This window comes from Tachysurus fulvidraco, chromosome 7, assembly GCF_022655615.1.
Source record: "Tachysurus fulvidraco isolate hzauxx_2018 chromosome 7, HZAU_PFXX_2.0, whole genome shotgun sequence".
In the NCBI taxonomy this organism is placed as follows: domain Eukaryota; kingdom Metazoa; phylum Chordata; class Actinopteri; order Siluriformes; family Bagridae; genus Tachysurus; species Tachysurus fulvidraco.
In genome coordinates, this window is record NC_062524.1 from 21,649,501 (window position 1) to 21,668,607 (window position 19,107).

Below are 19,107 nucleotides of genomic sequence, written 5' to 3' on the forward strand. Positions count from 1 at the left end.
GATCTGATAACCAATAAGGCCCTGAGTCTGGCAGGACAAAAGCGCTGGTCCCAACTCCAATTAGTTCTGCTTGGTTTGCAGCAACGGACCACCTCTTCAACCTTTGGCAATGCCAGCTGGACCATTAATTAAAGCAGAATCCAGGCACCAAATTGTGAAACAAGAATGCGTATTTCAGTAAGACAAGCAAATGAAAATATATATTGTGCTGTGTTAGAAAATTATTAATATGAATGACTATGGCATCAAAGCAGTTCTAAAGTAGTTACATAAACACAAACAACGCAAACATTAGCTGAAAGCCTTGAATTATAATCGGTTAGTCAGAACACAACCGCTTGTCTATAATGTTTTGGAAGCCAATGTAAGAAAAAGCTCTCCCACCTGTCTTATCCTTTCAAATTACTGAATAGATACTGAAAGTCTGGAGAAAAATAACTGCTCTTTGATTCTGTCTTTTTTTATTCTTTGTGAGATAACTTTGTTTTTGTTTCTATCCCTGCTTTAGCTCCTTGGATCACACACACACAAAAAAGAAAATAGATCGGCAGGGTCAGTTAAAGGTAGACTGAAAAACAGGAGACTTTAAAGCAGCCTTAAATGAACTTTTTCCAGCAACACATTCAAATAATCCTGTAAATAAATCATACGAAAATAGTTTCACGAAAACAAAAGAAAGCAATGCCTTTCTTTTGCAGCCATTTCCCAGATAGGAATCTGCAATCCTGTTCCTGACATTCCTGAGGGTTAATGATTCAGGTTCTTATTCAGACCTTCTAGGAATATGCATATTTATAGGTGCGTATTTAGTCATTTACTCATCATGCTGTCGCATTGAGATATATACTTAGCAGTCAGTCTTTGGTTTGCCGAGTGACTCTCACGGCTTAACACCACTACACACAGTGAATCATCACTGCAGTAAAAACACCCACCACATCCAACACTTTCCCCAAATCACACAAAACCCATAGCACTAGCTCATTTGTCCTATAAATGTGTGTATTTAAAGCACTACATTTAAAACTTTATACACTCCATACACTATTTACACACCTGGACATTCTAAGGACTCTTTAACTCTGGACTTGCACAGCACAATGCCACTTTATACACTATTTACACACCATACTGCACCTGGACACTTTAAGGACAATCTTTAAAAACCATACACATTTATGTATATGTATATTTATGTATATGTAAATACATTATCTCTTCATATTCTCCATATATTTCATATTTTGATGTTTCTTATATAGTTTATACTTTCTTATATGAGAATTATTTTATTTTCTTAAATGAGAATTATTTTATTCTCATTTTATTTTTTGCCTTTTTTTACATTTTTTATTCTTATACCGGATAGTTGCATAAAGCATTTCACTGCATATCGTACCCTGTATGTATGTGTATGTGACAAATAAAATTTGATTTGATTTGATTCGATTTAAAAGATCTCTCCAAAGTTCTTCCATGAAGTTCCACCAAGCCTGGACTCAATAATTATTCTATTACTCAAGGACAGAGACTGAGTGTGTGTTGTAAAATCACTAAAGAGAGAAAGAAGCCGCATTTGTCATCCTCTGCGTTCTCATTATCTTGTTCAAAGGCATACAATTAGCCCCCTGCCTAACACCAGTTCATAATCCACTAAACAAACACAATCCTAGCTCAATCACGTTAGCGCATGCTAACAGGATTTATGATGCTGATTTGCAGCTTGTCAGTCTTTGTTTTTATTCAACATGGTTTTAACCACTGACACTTTGTTTTGTTCTCTCATCCAGACTATCCACAAAATACCGAAGTCAAGTAATATTAGTAACAAATTGCAACTGGTCTTCTTTTTCCTTCTGCTTTTGGCATAATGCTTTGTTTTCAATGCTGTTTTAAACATCAGGTTGCTTTTGAACTCTGTTCTTTCTTGGATAGATAAGAGAGGACAATTAACAGTCAAAAATCAGCGATGTGAGAGAAAAGAAATGTAGTCCATAAAAAAACAAAAACAACATGTCAAGGCAATTATCAGCACAACGGGACATCAAATACCAGGCTGAACTCCACTGTTAAGATGGCGGGATGGCAGTCTGCTTTTGCATTAATATTCAAGTACAACCTTTAAAAGATTTTATTTAAAAAAAATTGTGAAATCTTTGTTTTCTTTGCTGAGTGACTGAGGAAGAATGTTCGATCATTAACATAATATCAAAATCAAATAAAATTTGATTTTGCAAATATGATATGCAGTAAAAATGCTTTATGCAACTGTGCGGTATAATAATAAAAAAGATATATAAAAAGTATAAAAAAAAGCAAGAAATAAAATAATATTATTAATTACTGGTGTTACTGTTTGAAATTTTCAGCATGATAACATATTTGGAATATATACTGTATGTTTCACAGTATCATGATATTAATTAATTAACTATTTAAACACACAATCACAAACCGTTTCATTCATTTTTTTACCTATATTTGGAAAAAGGCAACAGTAAGGTAACACTCGTTGTTGAGTGACTTGCTAACAGGGAATACGGTGACACCTCGAGATACGAGTGCATTGACACAAATTTTTTGAGAGACGAGCTGTGATTCGACCAAATTTTTGCCTTGAGATACGAAAAAATGTTTGAGATACGAGCATCTGAGCCACCACCGAAACAAAGATCCCCAACAACCATGTGTGAGATACCAACATCCGAGCCGGTTTTTATTAAAAAGACCGGCAGATGTTAGTGAGGGAAGAGTGACAAAAAAGGCAAAAACAAGTGAAGAGAATATTAATGTAAAGAAAACAGAAATTGTAGCTATGTAAAGTTCAGTTAAGAGAATTTCAGTTAAGTTCGTAAATTTTAGTGATGTTTAGTTAAGTTCCATTTAAGTGTAAAGTAGCATTAAGAGTATACAGTAGTGAGTAAGTGAACGAAAGTGAAAGTGTAATTCCTCCTAACTCCTCCGCCTGTTTACTCCTCCATCAACCTCAGTGTGCATATTCCGTTAGCTCAAGTCGTCTGATCTCCAAGGTAAATAATACACTTTATAGTAAAACCAGTTTATTTTTTTAACCTTCTCTTTTATTACTGTATGTTTTATACAATATTTCTCATTTATAAATAAAGGTTCTGTACATTTTTCATATTCAAAACACATAAACAAAACAAAACTGGAGTGGAATTTTGCGAGCTGGAACGGATTAATGGGATTTCAATTCATTTAAATGGTGAAAATTGCATTGAGATACGAGCAAATTGAGATACGAGCAAGGTCACAGAACGAATTATACTCTTATCTCGAGGTATTACTGTATATAAAACAACAGCATTTCCCACAACTTATTTGGTCTAATGGCAGATTTAGTTTTTTAGGCCAGAATCATTTGTCAGAAATGGACTGGCTGGTCTTGATGAAATGTTTTATACAGGAGTGCAGATGGACCTGGAGCTTCTACATGCACATTCTTACATGCTTTTATTATTCATGGATAATGGTAATTGCTCCGGGTAAAAAGTTGGTAATAAGAAAAAAAAAATTTCCATTCTGTGGGAAAGCATGTACACTGGTTTGTTTTTCGTAGAGAGTGTGGGGCATGGTAACTACCGCTACTCTGAAAGTGTTCAGTTCCCCATTGAACCTCAGAACAAAACCTCACACTAATTAGCCTCATTGGGTTTGTTCCGTCTCTTCTACCCTCCTTCTTGCTCCACCTTGCCATCCGCGCTCTCTAACACTGTTCACAAATAGTGCTATCAATGGCTTTTAGAAACAGCTAAATGGGTTCAACCCTTCACACTGAAAGGCACATCACACTGGTTCAGTCAGGACTGGCGCTTTGTAGATGTTTGTGATGGAAATGAGATTAAAATCCACTTAAAAGCATTGTGCCTGCACTTGCATAGTGACAGCTGCATTAGGCTGCATTGCATTAGTTTTAATAAGGCTTCAGGAATGTATTTATTACGATCTTTATTATAATGCTTGCAGGTCTTTGGTGTCTTCTGCATTCTTCAGAAATGCATCACGTGATTAATAAAGCTATTTGTTTTAACAGAGACTTAAGTGAGAACTTCATACAGGCCATTCCCCGCAAGGCCTTCCGGGGGGCTACAGATATCAAGAACCTGTAAGTTAAACATCTCACTGATTTAATATATATTTATATTCAATATACAGTAAAGCTGTCTGTCTTTCATGTTAACAGTGCATATAGTTTGGTAAAAGTGCATGCATTTTGAACAACTTTTGACCTTCAAGTCTCAAGTGCCTCGCAAAGATGTAATTAATGGCCTGTACACTCACTCTATCAGTACGAGATAATTTATAATTGAGCCATCATGGAAACCCACTGGGACCTGATTTAGGTCTAAAGCGGTCTTGCTATTCAGCATGACTACACCGATATCGATTTCACCAGGCAGTGAGCGTAGTTCCCGCATATAATAAGCTCTTGCTTATGGGAATGACTGTTATTAAAAGGCATGAGAAGAAAAAAAAAAGGAGGTGGTGTTAGATGATGGGACATTCTGCATTGCTCATCGCTTTCACTACTTGGTTCCGAATATTGGAACAGTTTATTTGAATCGATGCTGTTCTAAGCTCAAAGTGTGTGTGTGTGTGTGTGTGTGTGTGTGTGTATCCTTTAACTTCTGTCTTGTTCATCCAAATTATCTTTTGCCTCCACAGTCAGTTGGACAAAAATCACATCGGCTGTATTGAAGATGGAGCATTTCGGGCACTTAGAGGGTTGGAGGTTTTGTAAGTAAAATACTTAGTAAAAGTCTTTCATTAAAACTCACACACAAATAAATCATTTACATATCAGTATAAAAAATATTCATTATCTGTACACACCTATTGTTATTTCATAATAACTATCAATTTAGTATTTACTGCAATGATAAGCTCTGTTTCTCGTTGAATCAGTGCATCGATCCCGAGTGGTTTCCATGAGTTTCTGTGCTACCTGTTCATGATCAGGCTAAAACTATTGCACGTTAATGTTTATTTTAACGCTCACTACTCTTGCAAAACCCAGCCCCAGATTTATTTATTTATTTATAATTAATATTATTAATGATTTTTGAGTCAACTAACTGTCATTTTTCATAGTAAAGACAAATGTTTTAAAAATACACATGTGGTAATCACACACACGTTACAGATGTGGTAAAAACACTCTTTCCTCGAACCCACAGATCTTATCATAGATCATTCATCTGACAGGAGCTGAGGTAGTGATTGGATTTTAGCCATATTGCTTTGTATAGCTTTGTGGTTGTTTGTGTGTGTGTGTGTGTGTGTGTGTGTGTGTGTGTGTGTGTGTGTGTGTGTGTGTGTGTGTGTGTGGTATGACAGAGAACAAGACTGATAAAAATGACCTCCAGCAGAGGTCTATGGGAACAAAAGTGATCTCTGCTTCCTATTAGGAAATCATCACACCCTGCCAGACACTGACGAGACTTTGTAAACCTACATAAGCTCCCCAAGGCTTGCAAACAGACATTCTCCAAAAAGCAATTTCAACATTTTGCACCTCTTAACATTCCTGGTTGGTCTGAATTTGCCATGTGGCACTTACAATGTTTGGCTTTTGATCGATGTTATTTTCCATCTGCAAGAGATGGGGTGTTACTTGCCCTCCAGGAGGGTGAAAGAGAGGCAGGTGATTGAGGAATGGCAACCAAAAAAAAAAAAAAAAGGTGATACCTTTAGAACATGATGTAAACCAACTGCACAAACCATTTAGAATATAAACAGTTCTATTACAAGGAAAAGAAAAACTGATTCCAGAACAGCAGTTTATGTTCAGAGTATATCTCATGATCTAAGCAGTGGCAATTAAACAGAATTAGCTTTTGGCAGGATAATAATTAATTGCACATTATCTTGCTTGATGTTTCACAGAACACTAAACAACAACAACATCAGTGCCATACCGGTGTCGAGTTTTAACCACATGCCCAAGCTGAGGACGTTGTAAGTAAAACACACACACAACATATGCTAATTCCAAGTCACTAAATCATAGCCACTCATTTCGATTTTTCTAGGTCACAAACGGTTGCATTCTAGACGTATAGAATGTTTCAGGGTAAATTCTATTGAATGAAAATGACACCCAGTCATTTAAGTAAGCACGGGCTATTTTTTCGACTAAATAAGTAACCGGCGATATGTCGTGCTAGTCAGTCTTATCCACAAACCCATGTATTATATAAATCAGAGACTAAAACCAGGCAATTCAGATTCAGTTATTTACAGCTACTTAATAATGTCTTGCTAAACATGTCGGACTTTATGTCTGATCAGGAAAACTGTTTTCAGTGTAACGTACTACTGACATTTAAGACCACCTTTCATGACATGCCACAAAAACAGACTATTAATTTAAGAATTTTTTAAGCAGCACTTTGGTCTCTCTGAACCCTTGTCCGCAAACTTTTATGACATTTTTATTTACTTAGAGTTCATTTTTTTGGTCTGCTCAGCAGGCAGCTCAGCAGCTAGCGAAACCATTGTCCCACACAGTTTTGAGCCAGAAGACACACACTGTATCATTCCATGGAGTTTTGGTGGGCAGCCATAGGCCACACTAGGGTTTGTAGCCGTGCCAGAAACCATTTCCTCAGTTGATCCTCAAAAGTTTCAGAGCGAACAGCCCCAGAAATGAATACCCCCCTCTGACCCTATTGTGTGTATATAATTAGAAAATGTGAATGCATGCTGAAATAAAAAGTACTTTCCCAAATTTTCATAAAGTTAAAAAAAAATAAACAATACCACCCACTATTTAAACTGCAACTTGTTTTTTTTTCCCCCCTCCGATTACAGGACATTAGACACGATTGCTTCGGGTTTCTGTCACGAGATGTAATACTGACAATAGTTGTATTTAAATCCAGACAGGACCGTTTTGTTTTACACCGAGGGAAATGAGACGATTCAGTGCTGTGAAAAAGTATTTGCCTGATTTGCCAGTATTTCTCCTTCCTGATTTGTCACACTTATGCAATTTAGATCATCAAAAAATTTAATATTACCCAAATAACCTGCGATGGGTTGGCACTCCGTCCAGGGTGTATCCTGCCTTGATGCCCGATGACGCCTGAGATAGGCACAGGCTCCCTGTGACCCGAGAAGTTCGGATAAGCGGTAGAAAATGAATGAATGTATGAATTACAAAATACATATTTTAACAATGATTTCATTTATTAAGCTACAAAAAGCAATTGCCCCTAAATATAATGCCACCCTTGGTGGCAGCAACTGCAATCATGCGTTTGTGATAACTAGCATTGAGCCTTTCACATTGCTGTGGAGGAATTTTTGGCCCGTTGTTCTTTGAAACATTTTTCCCAGCACTATATATCTCCTAAGGAAGATGATGCATGACATAAATGTGTCAGTACTGTTATTAATGTCAATAATACACCATTTCATTCTATATGGTCACTATATCTATATTTATTGTATTACTTGTTTTCATTTATGGAGCTCTGATGAAAGCTTTTGTAAAATCGGAATCACCTCATTTTAATTGGACTTTCCTCCTTTAGCCGTTTGCACTCAAATAATCTGAATTGCGACTGCCACCTGTCCTGGTTGTCCCAGTGGCTGCGTCAGAGGCCAACGCTTGGTCTGTTCACACAGTGCTCATCTCCACCACAGCTCCGTGGGATCAACGTAGCCGAGATCCAAAAACACGAGTTCAGTTGTTCAGGTAAGTCTTTTTTTTTTTATTTATTTATTTATTTATTTATTTATTTATTTATTTATTTATTTATTTTAAAACCACCTTTCAGGCTGTTGTTCAGAAATATACAGTGCAAAGTGCTTCAGAGCCTCCAAGGTTTATTCTCCTTACTGCAACGCAATGTGTCCATAGTACAATCATATCAAACACGGCCATGTTGATAACAGCTGGTGTGTTCATCATCCTTCTTATTTGCCGAGCCAGAATAAAATAGATATGCACTGCTGTTTCTTAGATAAGTCCAAGAAAACAGGTAACTCCCTCACACTTCTCAAAAAAAGCATTGAGGCTGTATGAGAAACAGTGGGGGGTATGCAAGGTCATTTCTAACTCCCAACAGCATCTGATGGTTTTGTTTTAATCAGAGGATAGACAGCTCGTTCCAAATCTTAAATATTTGGTGTCAGGCTAAATTAAAATCTTGAGCCATAATTATGACGAGGTATAAAGGTCAGTTTATTCCAGTTAGCATAAAAAGCCTCTTAGAGTCTGTTAAACAGTCTTGTATACTGTTACCATTGTTAGCATAAATTTCAGACAGACTTCCATACAAAAAAAAAAGCAGATTGTATTCACAAAGACTTGATTTTTTTAGATAATCGCCAATTACACTCACTCCTTTGGGGCCCCAGAGGCCTCCAGTGAGACTGTTAGTTTCTGTTCATAGGCTAACAGGACAAGGTTCTTTTAGACAGAACTAGGCCTTGTATTAATTACTCAGAGGAAGTCACAGCAGCTGAGTTTGGAACATCATGGAGCCAGTGCAGGTTGGGGACTGTGAACCTTTTCACATGACTTGTGATTTTCACACAAGCACGCAAGCACGACAGGATATGAACTATTTACTGACAGTGGGAACGGAGCTTCATGCAAGATACAGAGCAGATGATAAATAAAAAGAAGGGAAAATACATCTGCAAATATTGTGGTGCATCTGACCTGCAAAATCCGAAATCCTCAAGAGGATGCAACATGGATGTTACATAGATGCAGTTTAAGATGAGGAAAAAGTTAGAACATAAACTTTGATTTGGGTTTCCATGTTGTCAAATGAGGCACCCTCAGGTTTCTATTGATTATTATATATTTTCATAATAAAAATAATAATTTCTACTTTTGTAATATTCTCATGTTCATCACATTGAGTAGAAACCCAATCCATGAGCCTAATCAGACAGACGTAAACCATGTCTCCAGAGCCCTGACCAGCGCGTGAACTCGCAGTGCAGAGATCGTTACTGTGCGACTCGCTGGCACATAAATGCATGTTGGCTGCTTTTTTACAGGGAGGTGTGTGTATGTGTGTGTGTGTGTGCATGCTTATGCATAAGAGGACACCTGGGTGGGATTTAGGGTGCATAATCGGGATGCATTTTGCTGTCCGGATAGTGGGAAGGCTTTTATCAAGTTTAAACTTTATTTATTACAACTTTATTCAAACTTGTTATCTCTTATTATATGGTATTATGTTTGTTCTCTGAGAGTTAAGTGATAAATACTGTATCTACTTTCTATTGTCAAGTGTGGATAAAAGCATGGCTTTTTGTTACGCTAAGCATTTAAGTAGTTGTAATTAAGTTAATGGGCCATGAACTAGTGCCAGGAATTTCACTGTGTAATGCTTATGTGTAAAATTCCGCTCGATATGGCCAGACACACTAGGGAAAAGTGTTAACCATGTATATAGATGGCGTACAGACAGGCGTAAACACCTTTGTTAATAGGAGTATTTCAATAATCCAGATTTGTTTGTGCATTTTGGATTAATCTGGACCCACCTGGAAATAAACCAGAATTACCTTCAAGCATATTTAAGAATTGTTTCTAATATTTGGCACATTTTGAGGGTATAGCGATGCCCTCGGTGTGCCTTCTTTCTCTTTGACTTCCTTTCCTTGACTCTACCTCCCTCTATTCTCTGGTGCCTTTCCTCACTTCCCGTATGCCGGATGCGTTTCTCTGGTTATGAATTAACCAGTAGGCAGCCGGCACAACCAGAACTCTGTAAAAGAGAGAGAGAGAGAAGCAAATCAAATATTCATTGGTCGAAAGGCTCCCAAGGACCAGATTTGTTATGCAGTGCAAATTAGCCCATTTAAAAGTCTGTTTTATTCGCTTTCTAGGTTAGGCTGTCTGGAGGGTATCACAGTGCAGTGTTATCTTCTTATGACAGGTGCAGAGCAAAAAGTATCAGGAGAGAACATGGAGAGTGAGAGACTATTATAGTGTATGCATATTGCTGCGCCCTCTTCTTTCAGAGGCAAGGGATAAAGCGCTGAATTGTAGTGAGAAGCGCTGATTGTGCGGATTTCAAAGCACTCCCTTGGGCAGTGGACTGCATTAATGCGTCTTTAATATGCAGTGTATCGTACTAGAGGTGATTTTAGTTCGTCCTTGGCATTGCCAAGACGCTATTACAACAGATTTTGTTTCAGAAGTAGTACAAACGATAAATTCCGTTTCTGTTTCATTTTTCCTCCTTTAAGTTCACTTCACAGAATCCCCCTTTATTCTCTTGCCTACAAGTGCCATATATTTGCAATTGACTGACATGGAACTTGCTAAACAGAAAAGGCTTAAGGTCGAACCTCATTTTTCCAGGGACTTGACAAGACTAATGGTGCCTCAAGCCAAAGCCACAATCCTTTCCTCTGTGGTCAGTGCTGAACTCAGGAGTTTGATTCTGCTGTAAAAAATCATTGCTTTGCTCCTTAAATAAGAACGGAAGAAGATTTACTGTAGTCCGTCATACATATTTATATCATTTTTATTTCGTGCCTTAATAATTTTTGTACTAATATTAACCATATTATGTCCAATAAGCAAATGCTTAAACAAAGATAACGCATCATATGGTTTCAAATACAGTAAACAACAGTAAAATAAAATCTATTATATTGCTTTTTGTTCATGTTTACAGGTCAATCAGAGAATTCCAGCCCTCAGACATGCAATCTTGCTTCTGGCTCCTGTCCTGCCATGTGCACCTGCAGCAATAACATAGTTGACTGCAGGGGTAAAGGACTAACGGCCATCCCGGCCAACTTGCCTGAAAACATGGCTGAAATGTGAGTATACTGTACCATGATCAATACAAAGGGAATCTTACTATGCTAGTGTAACTGTATATCTAAAATGGCAATGAACAGCTAAATTATTGGGAGCATTATTAATTGGGAATACTGGCCTATTGAACGGCTTTGTCATCACTTTTTCTCAAGAACACTGTACTTTCTTTTCAATCTGCCATTTATCCACAGGATGGAAACCTGTGCCAAAATTGATGCCACGATTACCCCATTTTGATTACAGTGGGCTCCAAGGGCAGCTTTTCAGACTTCTAAGATGAAAACTTAACATAATGTACATATATCATCCTCAGGGAGCCTGAGTATCTGACTGTTCGCCTTTTGCCCTTTTCCTGTTGCGAACATATGTGAGCAATTACTCTAAAACCAACGGTGGCTTATCTGCATGCATGTCGCCCAGGGCAAGTAGGCCATGGTTATGATAACTTACTGTTCTAGGAAATCTCTTAAGATGATATCTTTATATTATGCAGGATTGTGCAGCCTGGGTAAACCTTTTTTGTATATTTGGAAAAATCCTAGCAAAAAAAAAAAAAAATCGTTGATATCTACTATTTTGAATTAATACGCATCAAGAAGCTATGAAAATAATCATTCTATATTATATAGATAATGTTAGGGAAACACATTAATTGATGTACATACTGTAGAGACAAGTGAATGACATGCTCATACAACTTAAATTTACTGTATCTATTTATTTCATTATGGCATGATGCAAATAAAAATGACTTAATAAAGTTTACTTAGCTACATTTACAGCACATTTATTTGACAGATGCTTTTTTTAATCCGAAAACGACTCACAACAGAAGAAGCGATGATACATTATATAGCCATACCTGACTAGTTACATGTGGCAATTTACATTTTTATATAAATTGATTAATTCATTTTAAGGAATATAGTAATCTGTTGTGTTTAGTTACAGTCAAATTGTTAGCACGTATAATATATATGACACACAATACACTATGTATTCTAGTATGAATTGTAGAAGGGTAGCAAATAGAACCTTACTTTTTTTTTTCACAAACCGGAAGTATAAGCCTATCGATGGAACGATGGCAAACGCATGTAAATAGTGTGTTAGTAAACTAGCACATTATAGTGAAAATTATTTTATCATTTAAACATGATAATCATACAACACTTGTATGCAACTTCGGTTAGCAAGGTAGCGTATTTTACCAACCAGAATACAGTGGGCAAACATAACAGACGTCACTCTGTTCTTCCCAGTTTTGTCTAGAATATCATGGTATAATGTCACTTTTGTTTAAACATGCAAACAGATAAACTGACAGACGGACCTGCTAAAGCAATACTAATGTAAAATGTAAAGCTTTTGCTCATAGAATCGATTCTTTGAGTCTGATCTTTGAGTCGGTTCATTAAGGTGAACAATGGGAGTCGTTTAATTGATTGTTTAGCAGATAAATAACAGTCAATTTTTAAAAATACCACAATTAGACTGTAACTGCATAATATACAGGTCGGGGATATTGATAACAGCGAAGCTATGAGACTAAAGACGATTTGACGTCAAATACATCAAAAAATTGATCGGAGCCAAGTATTCCTAAAGCATACTCAAGTACAGTATTTCTAGTAGATTGGAAGCAGATGTTAGCATTATGAAAAACTACAGACATTTTTGTCAGTTTTTTGAAGCCAGGAACACCTTTAACTATAAAATAAATTTACAGAACCCCTTACTTCTGATGTATTTCATGAACATTATTTTATTAGTGGCCAAGCACCAAAAGTGCTAGTTTGTTTTTTCAATGAGATTTGGTATTATTGGTAATTCCAGTTCCAATTAATTCCGGTTTGGGTAAACTGGCTAATAACTATGCAAACTCCATAATAAACATAGTAACTTGGATTGGAACTTGATGGATTGTGTTTCCCATTCTGAAAAAAAAAAAAGACTGCGTCTTTGGCTATGCTTCCTGAACCCCCGGGTTTCCACAGACCCCGCTTTGAGACCCACTGGTTTAAAGAAACATTACTTTTAATTAAACCATTTTAATCATATCTTGAAGTAATATCCAAGAGATTCAGATTCAATTCTAAATAACAGTAACTCCTGTCTAGACATTATGTCGAGTAAAGTGAACTGCAGCTAAGGCTTGGGATTTCACTCATCAAGCTGTGCACATACAGTTTGGGAGCAGGGTGGCCATGTTAGCAGCTCATTCATCCATCTATGGCCCAACTTACAGAAAGGAAACCATCGGGCTGTTCTCACAGTGAAGAAATGATATCGAAAGGCTAATATAGCCTTGGCGTAATCTCAGTATTTTCTTGGCTAAGCACTTAGCTATCCTGGACGTTTCACTTTATTGATGTAGCACTAAAAAATGCAAAATTGATTAAAATCTGGTTTCACTGTCAATGTTATTATGTAGCACATCTTGTAAAGACATTCGGCTTCACAGTGGACTAATATAATTTAATAGATAATAATATAATACCCATTTTGTTTAATAGTTTTCACAGAAAACCTGAGTGTGAACAAAGATACAGTACAAGTTAGCAATTATCCATTTACAGTTGAACAAAAGCAAAAGTTGTCCTTTATGGTGAGGGCAAGAAGGGCAGTGGATTGGTTTTTGCATTTCAGTTTACTGAAAAAAACATGTTTAAAAATACATACACAACATGGGTGTAGCTTAATAACCCTGACCCATTTTCAGTGCCTTGGCAACAACGTTCAGAGGCGACCAGAACCTCCCCAAGTGGCAGCACAGAAGAAGGTGTCCTGTGGCCATACAGAACCATCTTGACACAGACGCTCAGACACTTTCAGAAAATTTTGTGCATAATAAAATTTTAGCACTTGCAATATTATCAATGCCCAAAGAATCCTGTTTCTCTCCCCCCCGCAAAAAAACAAGTATTTAGTCTGTGTTCAATCAGATGTATCTACTCATACTCCCAGACTAACGTATCTCTGTTCTCTGGCCTTCAAAAAAAAAAAAAAAAAAAACCTGCTCATCCTTAGCCGTCCAGTGAGTTTTCTTTCCCTAGTGGCCTTGAAATGTTTTTCTTTTCAAAATAAGTTATGAAAGCTTGTGACATGATATACGAGGCCAATATATTACTTCGAAAACAAAATAAAATCTTGGAGTTTTTTCAGTTTGCTTCTTTTTATGATGCATTTGTCATCACTACAGACATACAGTCTACAATCATCCATGCCTTGAACCTCTTGCCCTTCTCCTGGTTCCTTCAGGACTGGACTACCTAAACACTCCAGTATCCATACTTTATCCATCTTTCACAAGGTTCTCCTCCACCTTCATTATACTATAGCTTTCAATTACAGCAGGACAGCTATGCTTCCTCATGGCCTCGAAACAATTCACAGAAGCCCAGCAGTCATTATTTTTCTGCTTCCTGGTCTGGGCCTATGTGGGAGGGTGTTTGTAATGTCTATGATTACTGCAGATTGGGGGTTTCAAAAGCATTTTTTTTTTCAGACTGGCTTTTTTTTTTTTTGACAGTTATGCTGCTTTTTCAGCAAAGCTGCCCTCTAGTTTGTGCCTTTTTTGAGTATTTCAGCATGAAACCAAGGGATCATTATCCAGTTTCTTATGATTTCTTACAAAGTCCCAGCTTCTTCTTTTTTTTTCGCTCGTATTAGCCGAACACAATTACATCAGAGCAAACCAGAGTGATACTGTTAGCTATCAAACTTTGAGCTGATGAATGGCATGGCATTGATTGTGCTCCCTTGATTATTTCATTCTCTTTCATGGATTATTTTGGATGAGTGTATCTCTTTTTGTCCTCTTTTGATTATAGGCTCTGGGCAACTTGTCTGTTAGTAATCAAGCCTGTCTTTGTGGAAGCTTTGTACTGACCTACAATCAATTCCAATTTGTCATTGTCCAAGCTTCTTTATTCATCAGCTGATCTCTACATCGTGACCAAACTTAGTCACCAAGTATTGATTTATAGAGTTATATTCATGCCTCAGATGCCTGTGAAGAGCATCTTGGTAGCACCCTATAAGGCCTTGCTATAAGTAAATGTGGCTTTAAATAAGTAAGGATGTGCACTTATAATGTCAGAAAAAGGACGAAGAACCAAATATAATTCCTGAAATAGAGTGGTCCAAATAATGGACATGACAGAAACGTGCTTAGCTCTATCCTATGTTCTGGAGCCAACGCCATCCATGCAATTGAATGTGCAATTTAATTCCCACTAAATGCATCTTTGAAGTGGAATATCTCTCTTCATTAAAAATTATGTAAATCAGTCTTCACAGCCAACAATGCTATTCCATTAAAAATATCAGTGATCTCCAAATGTTTAATGGAACTACAGTTAACTTATACAAACGCAAAGAAGTGCCTTCGTGGTGGAAGCTTTCCACAATCAGGCTTATGTATGCAAGCAGACGCAGTTTTGTCTGCATTGATGCTCTAGGTCATCTCGCAGCTTTTAAAATTGCCCCTTTTAATAAGTCTTAGGGGGGATCAAGGCTTATGCCTTGTGGCAGAGGTGAAATGTGTGGTCATTAAGTGAAAGCTTCTTAAGTTTAAAAAAAATAAAAATAAAAAAATAAAGACCAGCATGCACAGCCACTAATGGGACTCGCAAAACGCGAGAGAAATAAACCTTTATTGCGTTCCCGGACTTTTTCCAGCACAGCTGACGGTGATTAGAGCAGGCCAATTCGTAAAGATTCCGCAAAGGGATCACCACATATGCGATTAATAACAGTTAAATAGTCTGAATTTGAGCTTTTTTGTGCTCTCACTCTTGTCATTACACACACAGTGCATAGACACAGTAAGTCGGTGAGATATACAGTATATATATTCTTGCAGTTAAGTTAAAGAGGACATTGTTTAGTCATTACATCAACAGACACATACGTGAAACATTTTTATGTCATATATATATATATATATATATATATATATATATATATATATATATATATATATATATATATATATATATATATAGTAGAATCAGAATATGCATTCATTGCATTAGTACATAGCTGTAAGTAAGTGTGTAATGACATAAATGCAGGTGCACGGATCTAAAGCCGTGGAGACAGATTCTGGAATTGAGACTCTGCATGATTGATGGCGAGAACTGATTGTGTGTGGCTTAATACTAACTCTCCTAATGGCTGCCTGCGATGTAAAAAGAGGCCAGAACAACTTGTGGTTTCTAATGATGCCAGCAATATAGTGGTTGGAGGAATCTCAGATGTCTGAGACTCACACTTGCTCAGGGTCTCTATTTCAGGAACACTGAAACTAAACTAAAGTAGCATGGTATTTCCTTTTGCTCACCTTGATCAGTGTTTTCCTTTGCTTTTTCACTTATGTTTTAGTTATTTTTTCTTTCTAAATTGAACTGGAAAGAGGAAGAGGAACATTTGCAGTTCTTATGGGTGGGGTGAACAGCAGTCAGGTGCTCATTTGGCATGTTTCTACGGTGTGGGGCGTTGGGATTATGAGGCTGAGGTTTAGTTCTGTCATTTCAGTCATGTCTTGCACTTAATAATCGTGCTCTTGACAATGCATCCACATAATGCCATTACTGCCAGCTTATACCATATGAAGTTGTTGATATTCTTCAGACCTTTCAGTAAGAGGAAGTTCACCAACAGATGGTTTTAGAATGTAAGTGGATCTTTTGCTAACAGGTTATACAGATTTTTATGCAGTATAATTAGATTTGAAATATAATTCCTTGACGTTTTTGCAGACCTTGAGGTTCTTCTGGATCAAATATTTTTAAAAGTGGGTGAGCTAGCCCAAGGAAAGTGACCCAAGGCTAACAATGTCGGTTGAAATGCAAATAACCTTCCCTTATTTCAGTCATGTCTATGATTTTCTTTGTCGTTGTCACTGGCACAATAACTTGTTATTATGTAAATATGATCCAGTTGAAGCCGGGATAACAAGAAGCACCTGACCATTATGCAATCGGGCCGAGCGGCTGCATATTAATGAGCTTTGTTGCCATGGTGCTCTTTGTTGTCTAGTTTTCTGACTTTCACCAATGTCCCTCTCTTCTTCTCTCCCTTCTTTTTTTTTTCCTCTTTACACAGACGACTGGAACAGAACGGCATCAAGTCCGTCCCACCAGGAGCGTTTTCGCCTTACAAGAAGCTTCGCCGAATGTGAGTTTATTGACCCAATAACACTGAAATTCCACTGAATAATAATAATAATAATAATAATAATAATAATAATAATAATAATAATAATAATAATAATAATAATAATAATTTAGCAGCTTATATTAACTTGTATTTTTAAAATTGGACAACATCTCTTGGAAACGGATAAAATATTTCAAAAGCAAAAGTTATAAAAATAAAAATCAGAGCACGGAGAAGTAAATATAGTTTTTCCTGCTCCATTGTTAACTGCACCATTGATCTTTTTTCCTACAGGATTCAGACAATCCTCTGACTTTTTAAACTGAAAAATCCTTACATCAGTGCTATTGTAATATTTGATTGGTCTTCCATATCATTCATCATCCTGTCTACGTGCTATAATTATTTAAAAGTGTTCTCAAATTGGACACTTCTAGAGAAGAAAAAGAAAGAAGTCGAGAAGAAAACTGTGGAACCTGAAAGACATAATGTCCCACCACACCCATCTTCCAACCAATCCTTTGTCAATTTTTGTCTGCATTGTCCAAAATCTGACTTTGGGAATATGAATAATGATTAGTTTGTCCTATGCATTAGGTCAAATTAAGCATATTTATGAGGCATTTTCCCTGATTATTGTACACAAGTTACAACAGTTCAAACTCACTGTAATTTGTGACAGAGGGATTACCATCCATGGGAGGACAAAAATTTCACATGGAAGACTCTAGACATAATGGCCTGAATGACCTGACGCAGCAGCCACATCCACAAAAACGTTTGCTTTTGCCTAGTTTTGGACCTCAAATAGCAGCCGTGGGAAGAAGGAGAATTTCTTTTTTTTTCTATTTCAGAGACCGCTCACTTGTCCTTCGGTGATGCGTTGGTCCAGTAACCAGACGAGTCATGGCAATGCTTAATCTGTGTAAAAATAAAACTTACAAATTTCCCTCCCTTTGGCCTGTTTGCTTTTTCAGCTGTCCCACTTGCCATCACAACTTTTCACCAGGCTGGAAGAGCCCAAGTAATCCACTAATGGAAGGGTGGTAAAGAAAAAGTTCGCTCCTCGACATTCCTGTTGATACAAACCACAACCCTGTTTTAGAGTCATCTGCTGGCTCCTTGCACATCACAGCTATGGTCATCTTGTTGTTTTGTCACTTTTTAAAAACCAATTTGAATCTGAGATGTAGACCACCTCTGACTAAAATGACTAGCTGGGGGGGTGATTGGCCAAATCAAGGACATTTTATTCACCTTCCACACTGTGCAGGAAATTAGACTTCTGCCTGGAGACAAACTCCCTGAATGTATTTCGTATCAGTTTAGGTGCCTGGGAGGAACCACATTATATCATTTATGTAAAAAAAAAGCACATATTTGGCTGGACGACTCAATTCCACACGTTGTAGTTGATTAAAATACATTCAGCTGACTTTTCTTGTGGTTTTGTATAAATGTTTGTTAAGAGGACAGCCTCTTCTTTATACAAGACAGATTAACAGAGCTGGAGCAATGTACATGCTTTTTTTCCCTCCTGAGGCATATTTTGATGCACATTTAGAATATACTCGGCAGCTATGTCTGGTTTAGGAAGCTCACAACACAAAGAATGCCCACTGTGGTTTTGAAAGAGGGCCACGAACCTGTGGAGTTTGTTAAACTGTGTTCCAGTATGAGGGAAAAGCCCTGTGCTGTTGTAATATCCCACCTCATCACTCTGCCACTGGGCAGACAGGCTGACCCAGCCAGAAACCATGCCCTGGACAACTGGATTTTCAGCCAACCCATGCGCAGCTCTTTGTGGGCAGCTATGTAAATGGGTGCAGACTGGTTGCCCTAAAATTCCCCTTGCCTCTCAGCAAAAGACTGATTAAACTGTAGACAGTCACAGGTAACTGATGTTCCAGTAGTGCCAGGGAAAGGGGGCACAAGGTCAGATTACTTTAAGAATGTCTGAGTCAGTTATGTCCTGCTTTTACATACTCTGCAATTCTATCATTTTCATTACCCTATTTTCCCCCCGTTTTCAGTGACCTCAGCAACAACCAGATCTCTGAGATTGCTCCTGATGCCTTTTTAGGCCTGCGTTCCCTCAACTCTTTGTAAGTGTGTCT

General features: G+C 37.3%; 1 protein-coding gene across 3 annotated transcripts in view; it reads left to right on the plus strand.

Moving 5' to 3' along the window:
* slit1a (slit homolog 1a (Drosophila)) overlaps positions 1-19,107 on the plus strand; it is a 90,551-nt gene that overhangs the window by 39,776 nt on the left and 31,668 nt on the right. For all 3 annotated transcript variants that reach the window (XM_027176258.2, XM_027176256.2, XM_027176257.2), the window contains exons 5-11: positions 4,055-4,126; positions 4,687-4,758; positions 5,908-5,979; positions 7,560-7,723; positions 10,677-10,824; positions 16,937-17,008; positions 19,024-19,095. In XM_027176258.2, the coding sequence (XP_027032059.2) occupies positions 4,055-4,126; positions 4,687-4,758; positions 5,908-5,979; positions 7,560-7,723; positions 10,677-10,824; positions 16,937-17,008; positions 19,024-19,095 (672 nt within the window). The remainder of the gene's footprint in view (positions 1-4,054; positions 4,127-4,686; positions 4,759-5,907; positions 5,980-7,559; positions 7,724-10,676; positions 10,825-16,936; positions 17,009-19,023; positions 19,096-19,107) is intronic.